This window comes from Sphaerodactylus townsendi, linkage group LG02 (genome assembly GCF_021028975.2).
Source record: "Sphaerodactylus townsendi isolate TG3544 linkage group LG02, MPM_Stown_v2.3, whole genome shotgun sequence".
NCBI classification, from domain to species: Eukaryota; Metazoa; Chordata; class Lepidosauria; order Squamata; family Sphaerodactylidae; genus Sphaerodactylus; species Sphaerodactylus townsendi.
In genome coordinates this window covers 18,975,318-19,002,155 of record NC_059426.1, presented here as the reverse complement: position 1 = coordinate 19,002,155, position 26,838 = coordinate 18,975,318, and the positions used below count along the sequence as shown (strand labels likewise).

Sequence of the window (26,838 nt, the reverse complement as noted above, 5' to 3'; positions counted from 1 at the left end):
GCAGTTACCTTCAGCACTAGACAATAGTCTGTTGGGGCTTTATACTTGTTCCGATAGTCTTGCCCGTAGTAAACATTCACGTGGTCCAGCTGAAGAAAGCACACAAGATCCCGTGAGACCTAGAACACAAACACATCTTGTCATGATTTTTAAAAAGTCTGCCCTAAAATTTGGCTTGTCCTTAATCTAGAATTCCTAGCACCTTTTATATGTAAGTAAACGTCAAAATGGCAGCCAGCCAGGATGAAACGGTTCCAGAAGCGAATCTGGAAGAGCAATGGAACTAGTTCTTCTGGCAGAAACACACAGCGGGGTCAAAAGTCTACAGACCAATAAGTTTATTAAATCAGGACTATAAAATATTTGCCAAAATATTATCCAATAGAATAAAGATATTACCAAAGATAATAGGACAAGATCAATATGGATTCGTAAGAGGAAGAGATATAAGTCACCCTTTGAGGAATGTTCTAAACGTGATGGAACATGGGAAAAATAAAAAAATATGCTATAATAAAGTTAGATGTGTATAAAGCATTTGATACAGTAAGCCATGACTACTTATTTCAAAAAATGGGAAAGTTTGGGTTTGGAAACGGTTCAATAGAGGTAATAAAAGAAATGTATAGGAATAGTAAAGCAAATTTCCGAATAAATGATGGATGGTCAGAGGAAGTAAAGATAGAAAGAGGAGTAAAACAAGGATGTCCTCTATCACCATCGCTATTTGTGGTTGCAATGGAATATTTAGCAGATAGGATTAGAAATAATGGAAGAATTAATGGTTACAAAATTAAATGGTTACAAAATTAAACTTATTTGCTGATGATATATTATTAATAACAATCAACCCAGTGGAAACGTTGAAAGAATTGAAAATAATATTAAATGATTTTCAGAAATAGTCAGGGTTGCAGGCAAATATGGACAAAACTGAAATTTTGGGAATAAATATAGAAAAGAAAACATTAGGAAAGGAACTGGTGAAGAAGAGAATAAAATATTTAGGTATAACTTTAACAAACAGAAAAGAGAAGATGTTTAAATATAATTACGAAACGATGTGGATGAAAATTGAGACGCAACTAAAAGAGTGGCAAGAGAAGAACCTATCCATCACAAGAAGAAGAATAGCATTAAAAATGTGTGTAATACCAAAAATGTTTTACCTATTCCGCACTTTACCTATAGAGATTAAAAAGAAGCAGTTTGAGGTTTGGGATAATAAAATCAAATCTTGGGTGTTTAATCAAAAAAGGCCAAGAGTAATGAACAAAATAGTATATACGTCAAAGAAACTTATGGGCTGGGGGATTCCGAAATTGCAAGAGTATTATGAGGCTTTCCAAATAAAAAGTTTAATGGGAATTCAAGAAATCAAAAGTGAAAGATGGATTAAATTTGAAAATGAGATAAATGAGAAGATAGGTTGTTTTGGGATATATATATATATATACAAATTATTCAAAAACAGAAAAACAAAAATTAATTGGGCCCCGAAAAGTGATATGAGAAATTTGGGAGAAATGGAAAGGTTTATGGATCCCAGGCATTCTGGACACAGCGCCATTGGGGAGCATGGTTGGCAACGAGGGGGGAAAATGCAATAAGATCTCTACAAAGGAAAGGGATAAATAGGGTAGCTAATCTGTTTAATGAACGAGGTGAAATAATATCTTTGTCAACATTTGCAGAATTGGGCAGTTTAGAGAATTGGTTGGTGTTAAGAGGTACATGGGAAAAGATAAAGGTCTCAAGAATTACAGGTGAAAGTATAATGCAGAAATGTGTAATTAAATATGGTAAGATGGCAGGGATAATTTTGGGGGATATATACAAATTTATGGTTGATGATCAAGAATTCCTAGTAAGAGCCATCACGGATAAATGGAAACAAGATGGTGTAAAAAATAAAGATACTATCCAAAAAATAATAGATAATATATATTAAGATAAAAATTGAGAAGTATGCAGAATTGGAGAAAAAAATTAATGTTAAAATGGTACAGAACCCCCGAAGCAATTAGTGTGTATGATAAAAGGACTCAGTCCAAAGAGTTGGCATTGTGGGGATAAAAATGCAATATATCTACATATGTGGATGGAATGTGAGGAGGTTAAACAATCCTGGAAATCTGTCTTGCCATATATAGAAAAATATGCAAAAGTACAAATAAGGATAAATATAGACCTATTACTTCCAGGAATAATTGATAATAAAGAAATAGAACAAAGACAGAGATTACTGTTTAAATTAATGATAAGAGCAGTCCATGCTGTAATAGCGTTGGGAAGGAAAGATAAGAAAATATGGACTATACAGAAATGGCTGGAATATGTATGGGAATAAGTTCAACTAGAAATTTTTGGAATAATGTCAAGAAACCAGATATGGCAAGATAAACAAATGGACATGATGACGATTTGGATGGAATTCACAGATTGGATGACTGAAGTTGGAATTACAGAAGATAAATGGAAGAGTTGAAAGAATGAACCTGCTGCTGCACATTTGAAGAAGAGAAGAAAGAATGTGGGGGGGGGGAGGGAGGGTTAAAAAAAGGGTAAAATGATATTAAGGATGTAATAAAAGGTTGTAAAATGCATGTAAACATCGATCCAAAATATCAATAATAAATTTTTAAAAACTCAAAAGTCATCTGCCCATTAAACTCATAGCTCCTGGACAGGAACAAATCATCAGGAATTATAAGCAGGCGGGATCAAATCTTCCCAAGAACAATGACAAATTTCCTGCGATACACAAACCAGGAATTAGAAAGATGCTTCTATGGACAGAAGAAATACACCATGGTGGTGGAAGTATTTAAAAATGGTATTTTGCAAACCAGTTTAATGCAAACAGAACTAGCAGCTGGGAATCTTCAGGACACACTTGTCTTTATTGTGGTCATCTGATCTCCTTGCTTCAACTTGGAAACGGTAAGTTCTACTGGGATTTTTTAGCCACTGTCTAATTTTAATGGAACTATGACTCTCAGTAAGCTGTTAACTCTCCAGCAAACACAAAACAGCTTGGATCCCACCAAAATTATTAGGTGATGGAAAGGAATTTGTTCAGCAGTGAATGACTTGAGTCCCTTCCCGGAAATGCTTCTCAAATGTTACTCTGGCAGGACAGGAGTAATCCCAGGAACAAGCAAAATGAGGAAAGAACAGGAGGAAAGTACTGGTGAAAATTCCCTTCTTCCACCTGTGAAAACCATCAGCAGGATCCAACATTCAGACCCCATAATAATTGCAAACCAGCTTAATGCAAACAAAACTAGCTGCTCACCTTTGCTTTCCCTTTTGGAACATAGTATATCCCAGAAGCTCGCAGGAGGAAATATCGCTTCTTCCAGGACTTTTTGCCATCATCTTTCAACCACAGCACTCCTTCAATTTCTGGAACTGTGACTGAGCTTCCACAAAAACACTCCTGGGACAGAAGACATCAGGCCAAATGTGACGATATATCACAGGAAGATTTCTTCAAAACATACAACATTTTTCAGTCTTGAATTTTTAGGTTTTTCATCGGTATCTGTGAGTGTGAGTACTTGGAATTTAAGAACATTCTGTCCAATCCTACATTCCAGTTTTGCTACAATTTCCTAGTAAAGGAAATGCTAAAATTTATCGAGGCAGATACATTTTGCAATACCCTTTATGGAAATCCACTTACAGGCACCATCTCCTCTATTTGCAGCTTTACGCTGCAGAATACACCCTTAAAACAAAGCGGGCAGGAAACATTAAAGTATGGTGTAATTGTGAGATATTTTTATATTCCCTACTTCCCAGGCACAAGTTCCGAGCCCTTTTGTTCTCTTACACGACATGCTCTTAACCAAGGCTGATTCCGCATGAGCCAAAAACAGCAGTGTGAAAACGGTGTGAAAATTTACACCATTTTAAACCCTTTCACACCGTTTTCACACCACTGTTTTTGGCCCATGCGGAATCTGCCCAAGCTTTGGAACTTTGTCCTAATAAATATCTTGAAGTAATCTTTACATGCTCTGGCTCATTTTTCCTCTGAGATTAATCAGTCACCTTTCCATTAGTTTAGAATTGTTTCTACTATTGTTTTCTACAGCTCACATCACTCTATAAAAATCTGCGTTTACCATGACGTTTTGTATTCCCTCCAAGCTCCTAATTGCTACACTGGGAGATCTTGGAGTTTTTCACATGTATTTCTGCTCCATCAGCCTCATTTCTTTTTGTCCCAGTTTTATGTTTGCTGAGTGCCCCCTGTCTTTACTTGGCCAGTTCACCTTTCTGTGTTACTGCCAGAGATAGGAAAATGCCCCCCTTCTTGCCTTTGCCCGGGCCTAGGAAGTCTTACCTCCAATAGTACTTCCTTGTTCCTGTCGGCCATTTCAGAGGTCTCCCTTTTCCCCAGAAGGTAATTCTATTAAGAAGCACAGTGAGACTTCGAGTCAAACATTGGCATTTGGAAATGAAACCTCAATCTTTGATATGTACACTGTTAAGAAAGTTGTTGTTATGAAAACAAATCTGATTTTCCAAAAAAGAGATCTGACTTTAAAAAAAGGTAGTATTTGACTTTTTGCTTTTAAAATCCACAGTGTCCTTTAAGTGTAAAGTAGGTGACTACAATCTTTGTGTAACATTAAAAACAAACATTAAACATACACACAGAGAATAATTGTAATGGCTAGGGTTGGAGATTTGGATGAAACAAATACCAGATTTGGGGCCAAATCTGGCTGAATTCGGGCATATGTTCTGCCCAAATCCGAATGCAAGGTATTCGGGCTTTTTTGTGGTATTTTTTGGTGTTTTTCGCATTTCGGCCTGCAGGGGGTGCATTTTTTTAAGCTAGTGGCACCAAAGCTAGCGGCACCAAATTTCTGAGTGTGTAAGGAGGCTGCACATTTTTGCAGATAGAGGCACCAGACTTTCAAGGTGGCTCCAGAAGGTACTGGTAATAGCATCCAAGCTTGGTGAGCTTTGCTTCTGGGGGTGGGGTGGGGGCCTGAGTTGAGAGAGTTCTGAGAGAACTCAGCCAGCAGGCTTTACGTGCAGGAGCGGGGAAACAAAATAAGCTTTTTGGGAGACCATAAAATTGAACCCCCAGAAGCAAAGGTGACCAAACCTGGATGCTATTACCAGGAAGGGCTCCTGGAGCCACCTTGAAAGTCTGGTGCTTCTATCTTCAAAAATGTGCAGCCTGCTTACACAGAAATTCCCCATTGGCTACAATGGAGCCAAGGCACTGCAGAACAGAGAATCTGGGCAAATTTCCTGGGGTACCTGTCAGGAGTGTATTTTTAAAGCTAGTGACGCCAAACCAAACTTCACCAAACTCGGATGGTATCATCAGGACAGTCTCCGAGTGCTACCCTGAAATTTTGGTGCTGCTAGCTTTAAAAATGCACCCCTGCAGGCCGAAACGTGAAAAAACACCTCAAAAATACAATTCAAACGGACCCGAATTCTTCGGATATAGCTGAATTTTCGGGTATATCCGAATATGTTATTTGTCTTATTCGGGCATACAGGTAATTTTATGCCCAAATAAATCTGAATTTTACCAATTTTGGGGGGTATTTACCAAGCCTAGTAATGGCCTCTGTGACTGATTTCAGGACTTTGCTGAGTGTAACCAGAGCAAAAGTTCCAGCAAACAAAGAGTTAACCTCAGCAGCTTCTGATTGGCTGGCAGCTAAAGAGACAGATTTTCAGTGAGAGCTGTGAGGACCGAGGAGACTGAGAGATAGCTCAGTTGTGGAGTGTGTTGCTCTGTTCTCTCCGTGTAAAGGCTTTCTCTTTGTGAGGTGACAAATCAGGCAGATTGGGAGGTCCCAATATAGCACTGTTACAGCCTCCATATTTATTCTAAGCCACGGAAAATCTCCTTAGGTCCTAAAGACTCCACTTAAAGGAATTTTAAGCCAGCAACTAAGACCTCTTCCGCACATGCAGAATAATGCACTTTCAATCCACTTTCAATGCACTTTGCAGCTGTGTGGAATAGCAAAATCCACTTGCAAACAATTGTGAAAGTGGATTGAAAGTGCATTATTCTGTACGTGCGGAAGGGGACTGTCATGCAACCCTATATGTGTCCTCAGTATTCTAAAAGTAAAAGGACTGCAACTTCTAAAATTATCCAGAAAAACGAATCAGTCATTGAGAAATGTCCCCCAGAAGTATAACTCTCAGGATGGCAATGCTACCATTTACCCCATCGTTAGTCTTCGTAAGTTCACTGAAGTACTTTCTTAACACAGCTGTCAGTACTATCTGACAACTTGAGAAGAGTAATTTTTAATAAAGCTATCATTTTTGGTTGGGTACAGTTTTTAAAAATCATATGGCTACATACCCACAAATGAACTATGGTACATTTACAACCAGAAGCTATGGTGTAAGTTGTCAACTAAAGTAATTAGGCCATGCTTTTACTGGAACATACACAAATTAGGTCTCTCACAATACTGGATATAGTAAAACTGATTTGTTGACTTGTATATTGCCACATATTATCATACACCCGCCCCTTCAACTAATAATATTTTCAGGTGTTTAGCTACATGAGATACCTCAAAAAGATCCAATGTATTTAAAACTGTTTGATGAAATCATTCCTCCCAGTAGCTCCCACAACACAAAAGATGCACCACTCCTGCATTCAGTTCGCAGACAATAGATGGAATTGTGGTGGTGGAAAGTGCTGTCAAATCACAGCTGACTAAAGGCAGGAGATGTTCAGAGGTGGTTTGCCACTGCCTGCTTGTGTGGGCTGTGAGAGTTCTGAGAGAACTGGGACTGGCTCAAGATCATCTAGCAGACTTTGTGTGAAGAAACGGGGAATTGAACCCCATTCGTCAGACTGGAATCTGCCACTCTTAACTGCTACATCATGTAATTAGATCAGCAAAATTACGTCAAGGTAGGTTATGTAAAGCAGCGCTTCCAGGTAGAGATGGATAGAACGACCTGTAAAGGTCACGTAATTCCATTTCATCCACCTGTTTAGCTTTCTTGTTCACTGACAGCTATTTCTGCACAATAACCTCCCCCCCGGCCGAGTACTATTTTTAATCCATTAAAGATGAGAAAAGGAGACAACAGAAAATATATTTAATTACACACACAAATAACTACTACACACAAAATCCCATCACAGCAGACTTACCTGGGGATTTTTGAAAAGTGCATATTTTTCTATACGCTCCACAAACATAAGCTTGTTTTGACTGTCTCTTGTCCAGTTGAGGAGATTTTCAACCAAATTTTCATGATCTTCGAAGATTCTCTCTGCATAATTAAACAGAGTATGTATAATAGATACTCTAAACGAGCTTCCTGATTTTGCAAGCCACACTAATGGCTTCGTGGCAAAAGACAATAAATATTAATGGAGCTATACCAGAGTTTATAGCTGACACTCCAGAAACACTAACAACTGGGGCAAATACATTATACAGTTTTATGGTTCCAATAATGTACAAGCACACTGAATGTGCCTCTTTCATGGGTCATCACAGCCCAGAGTGTAAACTAACTACAGTTATGATCCCAAAAGCCACATTGTGGATAGATGGGTTTGTGCATGCACAAACAACCTTTTTAATGGACTCCGTGAAACAAAGAGGTTGCTGTTTAGCACTGAAAGCCTTTTTATGCATGACTCTCTCTCTGCATCATTGGGTTCAGGCTATCTTTAAAAAAAGAAAGAAAGAAGAGTCTACCACAATAAGGACCCGTGCGTCTCATTTCATTACCACTACAGATAGGAGGGAAACAAAATCCACAAAAAGGAGAAAGCTTATGAATATTAACGTATTTTCGCAGGAAGAGTCTACAAACAGTTTGCTGTTTTTAATATCCACAAGCCCAAACGTTTTATCCAGTGAAATGTACTTTAAAATGGAGCAGAGTGGACATTAGGGATCAACGCCAGACTGTTCTCGTGTCAAATATATCACAGATTTGAAATGAAAGATTAGTGCTGCATTCAAAATCAGGTAGGAGGTGACATGAAAGATCCCTGCCTGAGAGAATGGACATCTGCTGTCAGTCATAGTAGATAGCTGTGACCTTAACAGACCAAGGGTGTAATGCAGTGCCATGGTGTCAGACATCACAGTAAACCGTGGTTTGTGCCCTACGCTCTGATTGGACTACCAGATGAAATAACTAATTCTGCTGTGTACATAAAACTCTGGTTTATCTGCAGCAGTGGCGTAGGAGGTTAAGAGCTCGTGTATCTAATCTGGAGGAACCGGGTTTGATTCCCAGCTCTCCCGCCTGAGCTGTGGAGGCTTATCTGGGGAATTCAGATTAGCCCGTACACTCCCACACACGCCAGCTGGGTGACCTTGGGCTAGTCACAGCTTCTCGGAGCTCTCTTAGCCCCACCTACCTCACAGGGTGTTTGTTGTGAGGGGGGAAGGGCAAGGAGATTGTAAGCCCCTTTGAGTCTCCTGCAGGAGAGAAAGGGGGGATGTAAATCCAAACTCCTCCTCCTCCTCTTCTTCATCATCATGCCTTTCCTGTAGGAAGGGCATCTTCCCTGTAACTGCTGTTTCCGTGGGCCACCTCGATCGTAATTCTTACATGTGTGAAACAGGTTTTACATCTGATATTCTGAACACATGAAAACACTACCAAAAATGCTTGAGAAAATCTAATTTCTTCTGAAGTAACTTTGATATACTAGTGCAATTATAGAAACTCCTGAAACAAAGTTTATAGAGATTATGGTAATTTTGAAACATTTCGCTTTATAGAGATTATGGTAATTTTGAAACATTTCGCTTTATAGAGATTATGGTAATTTCTTGAAACATTTCGCTTTGTCTTGCAGATATTAGATTACATTTGGGGCATGGTTCTTTTTTACTCAACAACTAAGAGCCTTTCGTGAATATTTCTGTACATGGAATTAAAAATATTGAGCGTTGAAAAAAAGGATGCTAAGAGTTTTATTTAGCTATCAGCCTCTCTGCATCATAATTCTTTTTCCTAATTTTACATATACAACGACCACATTAACAGAACTGAATGAGTTCTCAGGATTTTAAATTAAAGATCACACAACATATGATTCCCTCCATGAGCCCTATATTCATAAGACATCAGAAGAAGAGGAGGAGGAGTTTGGATTTATACCCTGACTTTCTGTCCAGTAAGAAGACTCCAGAAGGCTTACAAACTCCTTCCCCTTTCCAGAACAGATACCTTGTGAGGTGGGTGGGCCTGAAGGAATGAACTGTGACTAGCCCAAGGTCACCAGCAGGAATGTAGGAGTGGGGAAACAAATCCAGTTCACCAGATTTGAGTCCGATGCTCATGTAGAGAAGTGGGGAATCAACCCAGTTCTCCAGATTAGTGTCCACCCGCTCTTAACCACTACATCATTGATATGTTAGAAGACTGAAAACCAGATTATGAACATTGACTAAATTAAGGTTTGGAAATTCGGCTTTCACGTATGAAGTTCGGTGAAGAGGGGAGGAGAGCGAAGAAATCAAGAAAAAGGTTATTCTGCAAGCTGGCTTTACTAACCCATTTGTAATTCCGAGATGGTTTCTACCAAGGACCAGTCTAAGCTAAAACCACAGTGAGATTTGTCCATCAAGTTGTCCAGCACTTGTCTCACCGTCTGCCGCTCATCGACCATCATCGTCTTGGAGCTGTCATCGGACATGTGGACACGTATCACCAGCTGGACAGAGAAAGAACAGCGAGTTATGGAGACGGGCCGTGGCTCAGTGGCAGATGTAGAGAGAAGGGGCTCCCACTGTTTTCTCCCTTTAAAGGGCTTTAGCAGTAGAAGGTAGCGGTACAATTCCATGATCTGCTTTGCAGGCAGGCAGCCTCAGGTTCAATCCCTGGTATCTCCTCAGGGGTCTGCAACCTGTGGCTCTTCAGATGTTAATGGACTACAATTCCCATCAGCCCCTGACAGCATGGCCAATTGGCTCCAGGTAAAAAGGTGATGTGAGAGACCTCTGCCAGGGATGGACCAAGGGTCGGATTCAATGGAAGACTGCTTCCTGAGGCCCCTTCTGCACACGTAAAATAATGCGTTTTCAAACCACTTTCACAACTGTTTGCAAGTGGATTTTGCCATTCCGCACAGCTTCAAAGAGCACTGAAAGCAGTTTGAAAGTGCATTATTCTGCATGTGCAGAATGAGCCTGAGTGTCAAGGCTCTTCAGAGAGGAAGCTCAAAATCCTCCAAAGGAAATCTGGAAAAAGGTCTGCTGCCACCTCCTGTTGAAATGTTTGCAATTATTCCCAGTTGGCCATCAATTCTTTCAAACAGCCACACAAGCGGGGCTTAAATGGGACCTTGCTGCAAGTGCCGCACTTAGGAATCGCTGCACTTAAGAATGATTCCAGTGGTCCTGCTGGATTTAAGTAGGAGTTAATAGCGTGTTCAGTAAATTCAAGCATGGATGTCTTTCAGCGTACAGAGCTTTGACTCTCAAAAGCTTACACCCCAAAAATCTTGTGGGCCCCTAAAGTGCTACTGGACACGAATCGAACGGTTCTGCTGCAGAACAGCACGGCTACCCTCTGAAACTTTCCTTTAGTGCAGTCATTTCGTGTCTACATCACCGCACCTCTAAGAAGAGTTAACTACCGTGTTTCCCCGAAAAGAAGACAGTGTCTTATATTGATTTTTGCTCCCCAAGATGCGCTATGTCTTCTTTTCAGGGGATGTCTTATTTTTCTGTGTTCTGTTCGTCGGGCATGCTTCCAAACAAAAACTGTGCTACGTCTTACTTTCGGGGGATGCCTTATATTTCGCACTTCAGCAAAACCTCTCCTACGTCTTATTTTCCAGGGGATGTCTTATATTCGGGGAAACAGGGTAGAATAAGCTATTTTAACTGCACAGTGCTAGACTGCCAGCATCACCAGAGACACACTGAACTGCTTGGGCATGTGCTACCATTTATGACTTCCAGTGCCTTTAACTAAACCTATTATTAGAACAGGATGCGCTTTTAAGATGCACTTTAACATTTAACTAGGGACTCGTGTGACTAAACCTGGAAAGGCAGCACTGGCTGGCAGCTGGAGCTAAACCTGTGAAGGGCAAATGCTCTGAGAATAACTCAAGACAACAGGTGGTCTGAGTACCATGGAGAGAAGGCGGCATTGAGGCCATACATAGCAGTCAGTTTCAAACCAGCCCTCGAAACCCACCGCGAGTCTAAACTTCATGACAACATGAAACGGAATTACAGCTCACCTTTTTAACTTGTGCTTCTTTAATCTTCTCTAAAGCCACCCTGATCTTTTCGGCCTTCAGTTTAGCAGCTTGTTCCTCCTGCGGACAGAAGAACGCTTGGTCAAGAGAGCCCTGGGCTAAGTAGTAACAACGTAGGAGCTCTAAGAGCGGCGTAGAAATGAAACAAACGACAACTGCAAAGCTTCTTTCCCCCCCTGAACGCTTGCTGCCAGTTGGAAATGATCGTGGGACTCCATGCAAGGTCGGGGCAGCTTTTGAACAGCCCCCCCCCCCACCCAAGCCACAATCTTTATCACTTCCCTACCTCCAACCCCTGTCTAGCACTCGCCTCTACTCTGTTTCTTCTCCTCCTGCCCACCCTGGTCAATTATTAAATGTCTCCTTCAGAAAATGAAGATGTAGAGAGCAGGGCCTTCCATTGTTTTCCAGCTTTAAAAGGCTTTAGCAGCAGAAGAGTGCGATACAATTCCATCGTTTACTGCAGGCCTTTTGTTGATTAAAAAAAGAGGGGACACTCCAGTTTAAAAACATTATCTGATGTAATAAAAGATATAAAGCATTTCCCCTCCTGGTTGAAGACAGGCCGCTATTTTTGTCCTCTCCGAGAGCCCTGCTCCGACATGCCTCTTCTCCCAGTCATGTGCCACCATGTCCTACCTCATTATGCTCAGCCTGTGCCACTGTGAGCAGTGAAGCAACAGCTGCAGATAGCTGCGGCCTTGCCCGTCAGTAACACAATCATCTTCAATAAAAGTGACGGGTAAGTTGATAACAGCCGTAATAAATGGGGGCTGAAACAGTATCCGAGCAGTCAATTAGGCAAGAGACAAAGTTGGTTATCAAGCGGGTGGGAGGAAGGATCCGTCCTTATTCTCCCTGAAAGATGGTTCCATGGAGCTCGAAAAGTAGAACGAGACTAATAATTTTACTTTAAAAAAATGCCACGCAAGCAATACAATGTTGGTGGGGGAAGACCCTTTTGTTTTAAACTGTGCATGAAATTGAAGCCTTTCGACAGACTGATAATTCTTCTCCGCAGCCTCTTTAAATTCCTCAGTTTCCTGACAGTCTTTTAGGGTTGAATCCAGTCAAGTGCAAGGTGACTTGTGGGTACTGGAGGGTGAAGAGTATGTGTGGGAGGTTGGGAGCTGCAGCAACAAGGCAGACAAAAATCACCCCCTCCTCCTGCGGACCAAGGGCAGAAGTAGCCTCAATTCCATACCCCTTTTCTCCTTCCTGCACTATGCAGGTAGCATGGCTTGTAGTCCTTGGGGGTCCCACAATCTCCAATCAGTTTATAGGGGATGTGCTTCTGTACCTAAAACAACAGCTGCATGGCCTCTACTCTACCCAGCATTCTCATTAGGACTGGAAAGCTGCCTGTGTCCACATCTCCCCAAAGAAGTCAGTCAGTAGATTCAAAACCACACATTTCTGGCTAGTTCAGAGAAAGTGAGTGCTTCAGATTTGCCAGAAGTGATGCTCGGGAGTGTGCCCTACAGTCCTCACTAATCATACACGAAATGGACCCAGAATTAAAGAGCAGGAAGCTTGGGCACAGTTCCAAAAGGAAGGATGGAACCATGAGGGTTCTGCTTGCTATCTGGCCAGCCTACCTCGGGAAGAGCTCCGTTTCCATAAATCTCCTTTGATGAAGCTACTTCTAGTTTCAGCCTGGGCAAAGCCGTTGAAGCCGAGCCCCCCGCCCCCCCAAACCCAAGCCCAAGCCCAAACCCAAAGCAAAACAAAACAACAACAAAACTATCTGGGCCAAATGGCCAAAGTCTTAAAAAGCTGGAAAAAAATTGGCTTTCACTCCTGCTAGTGTGGGACGGCTAGCAGAGCTGTGTGAAGGGATTGGGTAACCCAAGCTGGCTTTTGAGGCAGTGGGGCAGCCAGGAGAGCTGCGCGCAGGGGTTAGCTGAGCCAATTCCTGCATCCAGGTCTGCAGCTGCATTTTTTCTGGTTCGTGCAATTGTATGTTCTCTGTGTTTCTGGTGACGTGTTGCTTTCAGCACTGAATCAGATTCCTTATCTATTACAACAGCCTTTGGAGCGTCCAGTCGCTGAGGTGCGCCCCCCCGCCCCCCTTCTTTGCTTTGCTCCCTGGCTCTCTTGCTCCCTATTTTTATAATCTGTTCTTGCATATTTATTGCTATTTTTAGGGAGGAGTTTGGATGCTCCCTTCTTTTTGGGGTGGTTTTTAAAGGAATTGGGTTGCGGGACGCCATTTTTATTGTTACTGTTTTTGACCGCTGTTTATATGGTTTTAATGGTTTTAATGAATTTTAGTACATATGGTCACTATTGTGACCCTTGTTATATATTGTACATAGATGATGTTGTGCACCGCCCAGAGCCCCTTGGGGATTGGGCGGTCTATAAATTTAAATAATAAATAAATAAATAAATGTAAGCATGGCATTCTTCCTATTTTATCAAAGTAAACCTTTACTTTGACTCTTAAATTATTTCATCAAAGTAATTTTTCATACTGAATTCACAATTTGAGGGAGGCTACCGTCTATCTACTTGACACCTCTCCGAAGAGGCTCACAAGCAACGTATTTGCTTCATGCCCACTCAGCTCAGCACAAGATTCAGCAAAGTATATTGAAAGAGGGCAGAAGTTAACTAAACTATCTGTTCCCACAACTGCAGTTTCGGGTAGCACATTTCACTTGTACACAAAGATAAGCACGACCAGCTCCAGACATATTTATAAATCATTATTTAACCAAAGGCTTTACCAATACCACCAAAATATATTGTTGCTCGTTCAGTGCTGAGAAGAAGAAGAGTTTTGGATTTATATCCCCCCTTTCTCTCCTGCAGGAGACTCAAAGGGGCTGACAATCTCCTTGCCCTTCCCCCCTCACAACAAACACCCTGTGAGGTAGGTGGGGCTGAGAGAGCTCCGAGAAGCTGTGACTAGCCCAAGGCCACCCAGCTGGCGTGTGTGGGAGTGTACAGTCTAATCTGAATTCCCCAGATAAGCCTCCACAGCTCAGGCGGCAGAGCTGGGAATCAAACCCGGTTCTTCCAGATTAGATACACGAGCTCTTAACCTCCTACGCCACTGCTGCTCCTGTGGGACAGCTAGCATGTTTCGCACTTCTCAGGTTTGCAAAAATGCCAAAGAAAACATCTACCATCAGAGGTGATGAACCTCTCACTAATGATAATGGCAAACAGTGAGGGTTGGGGGATGGGGAGAAGAAATCCATTCATGCCCTTCTTTATTTTACAAAAATTATGTTGGAGATTGCTATTTTATTTTGGCTTTAACTGAAAATGTTTTTAGCTATTACTGTAAGCCGCCTTGAACCACGAGGAAAGGCTGGATGGAAATGTTTTCGAATACATTTTATTTGACAAAATAACAATGGAGAACTGTCGAAGCAAGATGGAGGAATTGAGGGACCTTCAACCCAATCTATCAGGGTCCTTCAAAAATGTAAAAATATTGTCTAATTGCTCCGTTCAATTTGTGCAAATGAGTCCTGCTGTCCCTAGAATTATTAACAGAAAGCAGTGAAAGATAGCGGAATAATTAAACAATTAAGCGGAATAATTAAACAAGTTCCATGAACGCAAATGGGCTTCATCGCTGTTTGCAGTGAAGCAACATTGGGCATGCAAGCAGACGCCCCATGTCATAAGGCAAACTGCTTTTGAATCAGACAAGAAGTTTCGAAACCAGAGTGTGATATGGCCTGGAGGTTAGGCGACAAAAAGCCATAAAATAAATTCTGCAGGGCTAATGTGATTGTGTCCAGTTTTTTTGGATTGTGGTCTGATGGCTGATCAAAGCAAGAGATCGTTACTGCAAAGTGGCTAATTAACCAACAGACCGAAGAGTTTATTCTGCTGTTCCAAACACCACTGCTTTATCGCTGCAGGCCATCTACTCCCCTAAGAAACTGTTTTGGCTGCATAATTAAAAGCAAAATCCAGAAACAAAAACCTATTCTTTTTTTAAGACAACCCAAAACGATGCAAATCTTTCAAGATATCCAGAACTCTTTCATCAGGATGGAGCTATTTGTTTTGGGGGTGAACCCCCCCCCCCCCCGTGTGTGGGTGTCTGGGGCCACGATCTTAGGGCCTTGTCTTCTAAGCATCCTTGGTCTTCCAGGACAAAAAAAGGAAGGGAAGAATCCCATTTGCTGCATCTCCCTTTCCTCAAAGACCAAGTGTGCAACCTTGAACCAGCACTATTTCAAATCTGCATACCTGCTTAGAATTTCATATTTATTTATTTAATCCATTTGTGGCCTGCCTTTCTCTCCTGTGGGGACCCGAAGTGCCTTACATTATCCTCCTCTCCTCCATGTTATCCTTCTCACACCATACCTGTGAGGTAGGCTAGGCAGTGAGAGTATAACTAGCCTAAGATCACCCAGTGAGCCTCCACTGCATGAGTGGAGATTCGAACCCAGGTCTATGAGATATTGGCTGACACGCTTAACCACTGTGCCACACTTGCAATATTGAAAAGAGGGTCCAAGAAACCTCCCAGCCCTGCCTTAGGAAAAGAGATCCAGCCCGATGAAATGTCCCAGAGAACTCAAAAACCTGCACATTTAAGTTTCTTTGTTGTTTCTAATATTATGTGTGTTTCTTTGGTTTTTTGCTACTTTTTTCAATACTTTCAACCCCTTTCCCTGTTTAAAAGTGGTTTCCGAACAACACCTTATCATAAATGCTAATGGTATAAACCAGTGGTGGGATCCAAAAATTTTAATAACAGGTTCCCATGGTGGTGGGATTCAAACTGTGGCGTAGCGCCAATGGGGCTTGGCGGGCCACGACGGGGGCTTGGCCGGGCATTCCGGGGGCGGGGCATTCCTGGGAGGGGCTGTGGCAAGGACGCAGCCGCTGCGCCGGTCCTTGGACGGGAAACAAATGAACGCAGGCTGCCACGCACACCAGTGCGCCTCCTGCTAGACTGCTTCAAGTTTTGCACGCTACTGCTGAGAGGAGGGGCAAAAATCACGTGGCAAAATCACCAATTAGTAACCCTCTCTCGGCACACACAAATAATTAGTAACCTACTCTCGGGAACCTGTAAGAACCTGCGGGATCCCACCTCTGGTATAAACCCACCAAAGCAAAGCTGATATCATTTTGTGATTTCTCTTCTCCCATACAAAGGCATGAGATGCAACTTGAAAAAATGGCTTGCAGGCAAACATTCCAAGTAAGAGGATGTATGTCTAAAAACATTTCCACAACAAAACCCACAGTGCTCACAGAGCACAATTTCATTGATGTTTGATTTTTTTTTTGACTCTGCAGACAGGTACTGAAACATATATGTAAGTCAGGGGTCCCCAACACGGTACTCACGGGTACAGTGAAGCCCGCCGACACTTTTCTCCTAGCACCCAAGTATTTTTAGAAAGTAGGTGTGGCCAGGTAGGACTCTCCAGCAAGGCTTCTGGCAGGCTACTGGAGATTTCATTGTCTGTACAGATTTGTAAAAGCACTGTTTTGGCAGCAGCAAGGATCTTCACTGTGTGAACGTAAGCGACGACACTTTATGGTTGACTCCACCTTTTGCCACAGCTGTTTTTGTAGCTGCGCCCTCCAAACTGTGTCAGAAGTTGAAAGGCGCCCGCGGGCTCAAAAAAGTTTGGGGACCCCTGATCTAAGCATCTTGCACTTTTCCAAAAGACATCAACATGATTCACATTAGAATGATTTCAGTTCATGCCACCATTTCTGAAATTGCATGCATCCCAAGCAAAAGAGTTTAATCCAGAGATTGTGGAATAGCAGAAAATGACTTTTGTTCTGGACCACGCAAGGAAACAGTATTTACGATCTTATTTCATTGCGGCAGCTGCATTTAATCCCCTCCAAATCTATGTGCATTTATCTAATGCAGCCTGTAACAATTTCCTAGATGGGTCTAAATTCCTAGGGCTGACGTGGTATTTATGGTGAGCAGTTCTCTCGCCCCCCCCCCCCCGAAAAATGAATGTTAGTCATGTTTAAATCATCCATACTCCTAATTTTAAAATTTAAAAGTACCTCACAAGGCAGTTTAAACACCTTTTTTGGGCCAATAAGTCACGGCTCATTTATGGAAACCCCATAGGGTTTCTGAGGCAAGAGATGTCCAGAGATCTGCTGTTGTTGGCCTCTGTGTAGTGACCCTGGGCTTCCTTAGCGGTCCCCCATCCAAGTACTAATCAGGGCTGAGCCTGCTTAGCTTCCGGTATCTGACAAGATCAAGCTCGCCTGGCCTACCCACGTCAGGGCTTAGCACCCTTGTGTATAAAGTGCTGTCAAATCGCAGCCGACTTATGGCAACCCCATAGGGCCCTCAAGGCAAGAGATGTTCAGAGGCAGTTTGCCACTGCCTGCCTCGGTGTAGGTATTCCTTGGTGGTTTCCCAACCAAAAACTGACCATGGCTGAACCTGCTTAGCCTCTGAGACCTGATGAGATCAGGCTAGCTTGGGCCATTCAGGTCAGGGCACCATCAAGATCAGGGCAATTCACCACCCCCACCCCCAATCAAGTTACATCTGACTTAAGGCGACCTCTGGTGGGATTTTCAAGGCAAGAGGCGTTCAGAGGCAGTGGTGTAGCTAGAGGGGCAGAAGGGGATGACGCCACAGGGACCATGTGCAAGTGTCACCTGGGGGCGCCTGCCTGCCTGCTGTTGCCCCGCCCACTGGAGAGGTAGGCAAGCAGTCACCCTTTCCCTCCACCCCTCCTGAGAGTGCAATTTGGGGGAGCACAATTTCAGTTCTTGCTCCGGGTGCCATTTTTAATAGGTGTGTCACTGTTCTCGGGTGGTTTGCCATTGCTTGCCTCTGTGTCACAACCCTGGTATTCCTTGGAGATCTCCCATCTAAATATTTGCTTATGTTCTGAAATCTGACGAGATCAGGCTGGCCTGGGCAATCCAGGTCAGGGCTCAGCACCCTTCGATGGAGCTATTTACATGTTACTTTATGTTCAGCTTAATGGTAAAGGTATATCTTCTGTGCAAGCACTGGGTCATCGCTGACCCATGACGTCACAGCGTGACATCTAATAGGCAGACTTTGTTTATGAGATGATGTGCCACTGCCTTTCCCAGTCATCTACTCTTCACCCCAGCAAGCTTAGAATGATAGAAGACTGAGTCAACCTTAAGCCAACTACCTGAAGCCGACTTCCGCTGGGATCAAATTCAGATCATAAGCAGAGCTTTGATCACAATACTGCAGTTTACCGCTCTGCACCACAGGGCTCTCTACATTCAGCATACCATTGTATAAAACGGTAGATTCAGAGATTTAGCTTTTTAGAATGCTGCCAAACAATGCAGTGGAACTTCTGACAAGGAGACAAACATTTATTCTGGGTTTGTTTTATGAAAAACTGATCACAATTACAAATTTGAGTTGGTTCTCCTCTTCCAATGTTCTCTGTATCGCTTTTGAAAAAAATATTTTTTCAAACTATCCACATTTTTTGCATTTAAATGATTTTGGTGGGGGTATCAGAGTAGCTTTGAAGAGTGTTTATTACATCCCATTTTCTTTTTAAAGTATAAGCATTTTGCTGGAAGGGCTCTTTCTGTGACTGGACAAGAAACTTCAGATTTAAATTCCAAGTCCCAAAAGTATGGTCACACAATTCTCTTAAAAATGCCTACTCTCCAAGATAGGCACCTTGTGAGGTAGGTGGAGCTGAGAGAGTTCTGAAGAACCGTGACTGTCCTAAGTTCACCCCCGCAGGCTTCATGTGTAGGAGAAACCAGACAAGAGTTTGCCACTCACGTGGAGAAATGGGGAATTAGACCTGGTTCTCGAGATTAGAGTCCCCCGCTCTTAACCACTATTCACTATGCTCGGTATATGTGCAGTAGTGCTTTAAAAAACACACATTAAAAATGTGGCTACAGCTTCAGATATTTCAATATTAGGGTTGTTCAACAAAAATGACTAAGTTATTGAACAACCCTAATATTGAAATATCTGAAGCTGTAGCCACATTTCTAGTGCGTGTTTTACATGATGTGCAATAGCGCTTTTCTATTGTAATTTTGATACATGGTGGTTTTTATGCCTAATAAAGGTTTTTTTGATTGATTGATGCTCGGTATATTCAGCCACTGGAATTGAACTTCAACAGGTCAAACCTAGTGATCGGGACCACGTAATTAGTTTCTCTCAAACACAAGCCAAAGTATAATTTTTCTTCTTCGTTGCCTAATTTATACAACCTAATTTATAGATCCTAGACCTTGTGCGTGTTTTATAAAGTTCCACTGATTTTATCAGAACCCACTTTTGGCAAATGAACTACTAAATTAATACAGCTATTTTTTTTCCTGTTTTTCCATCAAGCAGATTTTAATTTTTTTAAAGGAAAACGCTTGCAAAGAAACCACCTATCTCGTACCTCAAACAAATTTTCTGGGGGTCGGGAAAGTACCAATCCCATGGAATTAAAAATGGGACCCATCTTCTCACTAGAAAAACTCAAGGGCTTCCACAGAGGTTCTGCAGAACTGACTAACATGGAAGCAAACAACCAGGTATATATGTACTTGGCAAACATGCAGGTGTTTTCATCTATTCAACAAGGGCATTGCATAGTCATTTCCTGCTGTTGCTTACATGATTTATAGCTTGCTGTTATAATCTGTTTTAGGCAGTTAGCGGTAAAAAAACGAAGCAGAGTTTTGAAATTAATTCTTAGCAATGTTAATTAAGACACTGTTTAAAGACACTGTTCACCTCTCCATAAGCAAATACTGAATGGAATGTGGTGTCTTACAATATTAGGTTTTGCTTTAATACTAATACGTGTAATTTGGGTACAATTTTCAACGAGGGAAGAATACAGATGTCAGGAGCTTCCTCTTTAAGTCATACCTAAATGACCATATCCCCAGCACTGCTTCGACATAAAAATATCAGGCTCAGAAAGAAAGCAAACAAATCAAATACCAAATACCAAATACCAGAGATGGACTGATTTCCATAATTTGTGAACAACAAGGAATCATCTTGGTAGAGACTGTTTTGTGTGTGTGTGTTTTGGATGGGAGCATATATAGATTTATGGAGGAGAAGTTGATTTATGGCTACCAATCTTGATCCTCTTTGATCTGAGATTGCAAATGCCTGAGCAGACCAGGTGCTCGGGAGCAGCAGCAGCAGCAGCAGCAGCAGGCCATTGCTTTCACATCCTGCCTGTGAGCTCCCAAAGGCACCTGGTGGGCCACTGCGAGTAGCAGAGAGCTGGACTAGATGGACTCTGGTCTGATCCAGCTGGCTTGTTCTTATGTTCTTATACTATGAACAGGCCTAGAAAAAGAAAGTTTCCAAATGTGCTCTTTTCTAGAATGTTACACTGACTATATCACAGTAAGAGAAATCAAAAGCAGCTATTTGACTCTATTATTATACGTGATATTCTAAGCAGAGTTTTTTAGTTGTTTACATCAGAAAGTAGCGAGCTTCCCCGTGTATCTCATTATACTGAAGGAATCTCTCTGGCCCCTTCCGCATATGAAGAATAATGCACTTTCAATCCACTGTCAATCCACTTTGCAGCTGGATTTTACTGCGCGGAAATAGCAAAATCCACTTGCAAACAACTGAGAAAGTGGATTGAAAGTGCATTATTTTGCATGTGCGGAAGGGACCTCTATCTCTCAGAAGGTGGATTTTAGGGAGAACATTTATATAATTTTGAAGTTTTTTTTTTAAAAATACCAGCATTAAAATTCTACAGACTACTACCAGCAAAATTATTATTTCAGAAGATTGTGAAATCTCCAACTGCACCCCACCCACAGATACAGATCCCCTTCTGACCAGAGGAAAAGTCATTGTTGTAAACACACAAGCAACTGGAAGCAAAAGTCCAACTGTACATTTGAAAAATGGGAATGCCACTTTAATCTACAAAGAAACAGTCACATGCAGGTGAGAAGTCATAATTCACCTTGGTCAGCAAATGAGAAGGCTTTCCTGCAATGTTTCTCAGAAGGAGGGAAGTTTCCCTGTCCAAATAGGAGTGCTTGTGCAGAAAAAAGAAGAGAGAAAATCAGTCAAAAGTAAGTAAGTGCAGTGATTTTATAGTGTATGATTAGCAGCAGACAGGAGCAATTTTTTTCCTTTTTCATTAGAAGCACATTTAAAAAGAAAAAAAGAATCCCAGAAGTGTTCCAAACTGAAAAGGTCCAAAATGAGCAGTTAGGATATTCAATATTACACTTTGTTCCTGCTTATATGTAACAAGTTTTTAACGAAACAAATCAACAAGTCACGGGATTTCGTTCCTCTGTGAGCTACTAGTAAGCAATTCTGTGGAGGTTCTGAAGAACAGTGTCGGAGGCGTGGCCGGGCCGTCGAGGAGGCATGGTAGTGGTGTGGCGGGGTGGGCGCCCCCCCGGGTGCAGTTTCTCCTTGCTCCACCTCTGTATGGAAGCAAACAACTCCCTACTGGTAACTTATCTTGCAGTTATTCCTATCTTGGCAAATCAACTAAAAATATTTGCACAGACAAACTAGACTTTCTTGGAAGCAGCCAAAGATAGAATAAAAGTCTCAAGCTTCAAACTGTTCTAGTCAAGCAAGTACCTTATCTTAGTCAGACCCTGGGAGGAGTTAGGATCTCAATTTTTCTAAGCAATAAACCTTGTTTTGAACTGTTACACCTTGCTTGTGTGTCTCCCATTCTGTTCCACCCAAGAACAGGGCACCTTTAGATGGTTTTACCTGGGGGACAGAACAAGGAGTCTCCATGCAGCTACCACCATTTGCAGAATGTTCTCAGGAGTTTCCTCTACTTAGACGGTGTCTTTGGAGCTATGAAGATGTCTCAATTTTTTAAAAGGGAGAAAAACAACCCATGCGTAGGATCATCAGGAAAAACAACTTTATTCATCAACGTTTTACAGTGAAATGGCCTTCGGATGAGTTGCAAGCAGAGGAAACTCCTGGGAACGTTCTGCAAACGGTGGCGGCTGCATGGAGGCTCCTGAAGCTGACACAAAATGGCGGGTGCTAGAACAGAACGAGGCAGGAACTAGGACCCCCATGGAGCATTCTACTGCAAATAATGTCCAGGAAGAAGTGGTGGATGAATTTACTATTCTTAGATGTTTTGGTGGAAAAGGGTACAGGATTATTTAAATGGTTATCTTTCCCACCCAGAGAGATTTACTGTGCTAAAACTAAACAGGCTCAATCCCTTTTTACCTCAGGATTTAGTGTCTTAATTCTTCACATGTATGGGACGGTCTTCACAGCACAGGAACTGATTTGAGTAACACAATGGCCCTTAGTCTTTCATCTGTAGTACAACCTAAACTGGCTACTGTAATCCTCCCCACTCCGTTTCCACATTTTCCCATATTGTTTTCAACCACTTATCCAAAGAGTGTTATTTCCAAATATACACCTTCTCAATTATTATAGTTAGCAGCATACACAACATTTTATAAGCTGAGATAGATATACAGATAGAAATAGACAGAGATAGATATAGAGAGGGGGGTATAGAGACATATAAATAAATCAAACACATGCAGCTAATTATAGAAAATTATACGTGCATACACCTAACTTGGTTTTTTAAATACACCAGCAAGACTGAGACAAGAGAACTGAGCAGCGGCCTCCCATACTGTTCAAAATCTGGAACGGCTACAAAAATATAGGCCAAGAGAGTGGTGGCTTGAAAATCAGCAGAGGTCCATGGTGACAAACATAGCCATGCCCCAGGCAACTAAGCTACTCTCTGGCCGTTTCTGCACAGCCATGCTGGGGGGGGGGGGGTGCGCATTGGCGTATATGACGCTGACACACCCCCATGGGACCGTTCGCACCAACGGTCCCGGTAGGGTAGGGAAGATGGCGCAACCCGTGCAGAGGCTGCGCCATCGCCCGAACACCTTAGCATCCCTCTGGCCTACTGGCGCGTTGCCCAGCTCTGGAGTCGCAGGCCGGGGGGGGGGGTGTCCCCTGTCCTGGGCGATGCACCGGAAGGTCGGAGGGACGGTAAGGTGTTCAGGAAAGGGGGGGGGGAATGGTGCCTTTCAGCCGCTGCCGTTCGCACGGCAGCGGTTTGAAGCCGCTGTTTCCGAAAAACCTCACTCAGAGAGCGAGTTTTGGAAACAGTGGCTTCGTGCCGCTTGAGGGTTGCGAGGCCGCCGCCGCAACCCCTCCCCAGGGACGCTGTTTTTAGCATCCCTGGGTCGCTGTATTCTACCCGTGTGGAAACAGCCTCTGTTCCTCAGACATCTCTGTTGACACACACAGAGAGAAATGAGACAAAAAACAAACAGCAAATGTTTAGTAGTGTCCTCTTGAGTTACACTGCGGAGTCGCTCCAACCTGCTCCTTCTTGATCACGTGCAGAGCGAAACATCTTTGAGGGACCTTCCATGAGGGACCTTTTGGGCTGATGCTTTCTCCTTCCTAGAATGGCCATGTAGCTGATACAACTCAATTATGGATTACACCGTGAATGGACTTCAAAGGCTACGTGCCCGATCAGGCCCTTCCGTCTTATCGCTGCCAAGAAGAGGCGAAGGCTACGAAGTGAACACTTGCACAAGGGTGCGTGTGTGAAAAATAATAAACAGTAAAAAGGCATCGCATTACTGCTGCCAGCCTGTATGAACAGTGAAAAATTACAGCTTGCTTGCTCTCAACTGTCCAAATGCATTGAATTTTCCTAGTAAGTTGCCCCACATTTCAAAGCTAAGGTGATTCCTTCTTCCCAGAAGACTGGCAGGTTAAATTATAAATTATTTTTTCAGAGTTCTCATTAGAAACCTTTGTTCTTAAGGCAAGCCGCTTTGTACCATCACTGCAGAACTCAGGCTTGAAATGTTTCCATACCAATGTAGGCTGTAGTCTATTACAGGAGATTTTGTCTATGTTTAGAGACACTAGCCCACGCCTCGTGCTGCATTGTGTGCTCCAGATGTACGAGATAAGGAATTCCTGCTTCCTAAAGACTCTTTTCTTATTAGCGTTATGGAATGATCTCTAACAGGCAGAGAAAGAGGAAGGGAGAAAAAGAGGGCTTTTTACATGTAAAAAGCTTTAAGCCATTTTTTTTTTAAAAAAAACAACTTGTAGAGATGCACAAAGATTTAGAAGTTGTGAAAATTATGCAGTGATCAGGGGAAAAGTCTGTATGTTGTTTTTTTTAAAGTAATATAAAAATCCAGAGAAGGCCAGAATCTAAACAAAAAGATGACAAAAATGTCTCAAAACTGCTGAGTCACCGAAGCAGTTGAGACAGTATGTGAACATAATTGGTCAGGGCAGGTAGAATACCCTCCAGTTTCAAAATCCAGCACAGAATTCCGGCGGGATCCAAAGGCGAATACTGATGTCCCCCATACCTCATCTGATAACATACCGCTGAAAATGTTAAGGACTTTATATTCTAAACATCTTCTAAGTATCTTAACGGGCAACCCACTTTAGCGTCACGAGAAGTCTCTGAGGTTTTTAAACACAGCTTGCTTGGTCAGTTTGAGGTGACGTTACAGCCATTTCATGCTTTGTCTAGGCAGCAGGTGGCAATATTGTGCAACAGAACATTTCAATGTACTGCAACCACACACAGTTGTTTCATGAAATCCAACGTTCACGCACACGCCCCAAACTTGGAATGCCACCTTAAAGGCTAAGCAATAACTGAAGGGATTAATAGCTGGCATATTGTGTTTCAGATTGCGGGGAACAAGCAAGGCGGCCGCAGAGTCCTCTTGAAAGCCCCTGGGCTGAATGTGCTTTTGTCTGAAGCTGACCTCAATGTCGGCGGCAGCCCTTCAAGACAGGTGCACTATCGTTCAGCTGTGCATTTGGCCTGAAAACGGGCCCCACGCTTCGGATGTATGTATCTTGAAATGCCCTTTCCAAGCCAAAGCCCACAAACACCTCCACCACTGCTACAATGGTGCCACAGATGAGACATGTGCCGGAAGATACAAAAGGAAACACACGCCCTTTCTGCACGGGCACTGAGGGTGTGTGTGTGCTCCTTACCTCCGGTCGCCTTCTTTCGCATTGTGGAGGCCAGGGGACACGCCCCCCCCTGCCAGAGCGATAACACTGGAGAATGATGCTAGGGGGCGTGTCTCCTGGCCTGCACAACGCGACAGAAGGCGACCGGAGGTAAGGAGCGTTTGGGAGGGCTGGGAGAGAAACGCCGGCTTCCACCCGGTGCCGTTCGCATGGCACTGAATGGAAGCCGGCGTTTCCAAAATACCTCGCTCCCTGAGAGAGATTCAAAAACACCGTTTGGGCATGAGCTGGGCGCCGCTGCAGCGATTTGGCAGCGGCGCCTGTGCGAGCAGTACTCGCCAAAACGCTGTTTTACCGGCCCGCTGCTGCTGCTTTTGGCCCGAGCGGAAAGGGCCACAGTCAGCTGTCCCCCCCACATCGCTGGGGTTAGGGGTGTGGTGCCCCCCACAATATGGAAAACTGTGTAAAATTGTGATTGGTGGGCCTGCAGACTTTTTGAGCAGGTTAGGCTTCTCTGCGTGGCTTGTATACTGCTCTGGAGGTGGCGGGTGGCGGCATTGGCCACAGCCTCTTGATAGTAGCGGACATGGGGGGGGGGGCTTTTCATTGGTAGCCTCCGTTATGGTAAAGGGGCCCACTTTGGGGGTTCTTTGAGAGGTGCTCATGTTGGGGGGTGAGGTCCAGTGCCGATCTGCGATCAGTCAAAACCACAACGTGGACAGTCACAGTGTGGGAGGGACATCTCTAATTATTTGCCCCCAAATGGTACCAATCACAGGTGACCCATGCAGTGCACAAGTACAATCTCAACCAGATGAATATTTTATTGGTTTTATTTATAGTCCATCTTCCTCATTGAGTCTCCAGGGGAATTAGATAATGTAATGTGCCACACCAACGTGCCACTCTTATCAGTGAACCCATGCATTCCTCATGCCAAAGCCTCACCTTATAGCATGATGTTTAAATACCCCCGAAGTATTACTGGAGCATGCACTGTGCCTGCAATTTGATCTGGTGCAGAAATCGGACCATCCCAAATTGCAGATTTAAATTGGATAGAACTCCCCTATAAATGTGTCCTGGGACAACAGAACTCACTCAAAAGAGCAGAACAGGTGATCAACTTGAATTCGGACAAGCGTGACTCGACCCATCAGGAGGAAAGCAGAAGGGTGAGCGCTGCACACTTTGCTACCCAGGACAAGAATTCCCTTAGACTGCTTCTAGACACTCTGAATCACGCACACAACTAGCAACTTACAGAAGCCAATTCAGTCTCTTCTTCAGAAAAGTCAATGTGGCGCCTGACTCGCTTGCTGGAAGGTTCCACAGAAACAACATGCTGTGAAAATGTCAGAGTGGGAAAGGGAAAGGGAAAAGACAGTGGTAAAATGGGGCAGAGGGACGAAAGGATCTGTTTGTTATATCATGCAGGATGGGGGCAAGGACTGAAAATCAACCAAGGAACCAGTCAGGGGTCTGCAACCTGCGGCTCTCCAGATGTTCATGGACTCCAGATGTTCATGGACCGTCAGCCCCTGCCAGCATGGCCAACCTGCGGCTCTCCAGATGTTCATGG

At 43.1% G+C, this 26,838-nt stretch overlaps 1 protein-coding gene across 3 annotated transcripts in view; it reads right to left on the bottom strand.

Moving 5' to 3' along the window:
• The window catches only part of RAPH1 (Ras association (RalGDS/AF-6) and pleckstrin homology domains 1), a 99,446-nt gene that overhangs the window by 12,909 nt on the left and 59,699 nt on the right, over positions 1-26,838 (bottom strand). Inside the window, exons 5-12 of one of the 3 annotated variants that reach the window (XM_048483666.1) lie at positions 26,521-26,601; positions 21,211-21,285; positions 11,249-11,326; positions 9,550-9,709; positions 7,175-7,296; positions 4,355-4,420; positions 3,299-3,442; positions 9-119 (exon numbers count right to left, since the gene is read on the bottom strand). In XM_048483666.1, coding sequence (XP_048339623.1) covers positions 9-119; positions 3,299-3,442; positions 4,355-4,420; positions 7,175-7,296; positions 9,550-9,709; positions 11,249-11,326; positions 21,211-21,285; positions 26,521-26,601 — 837 coding nt within the window. The remainder of the gene's footprint in view (positions 1-8; positions 120-3,298; positions 3,443-4,354; positions 4,421-7,174; positions 7,297-9,549; positions 9,710-11,248; positions 11,327-21,210; positions 21,286-26,520; positions 26,602-26,838) is intronic. The other 2 variants (XM_048483665.1, XM_048483667.1) reach the window with 2 other exon arrangements.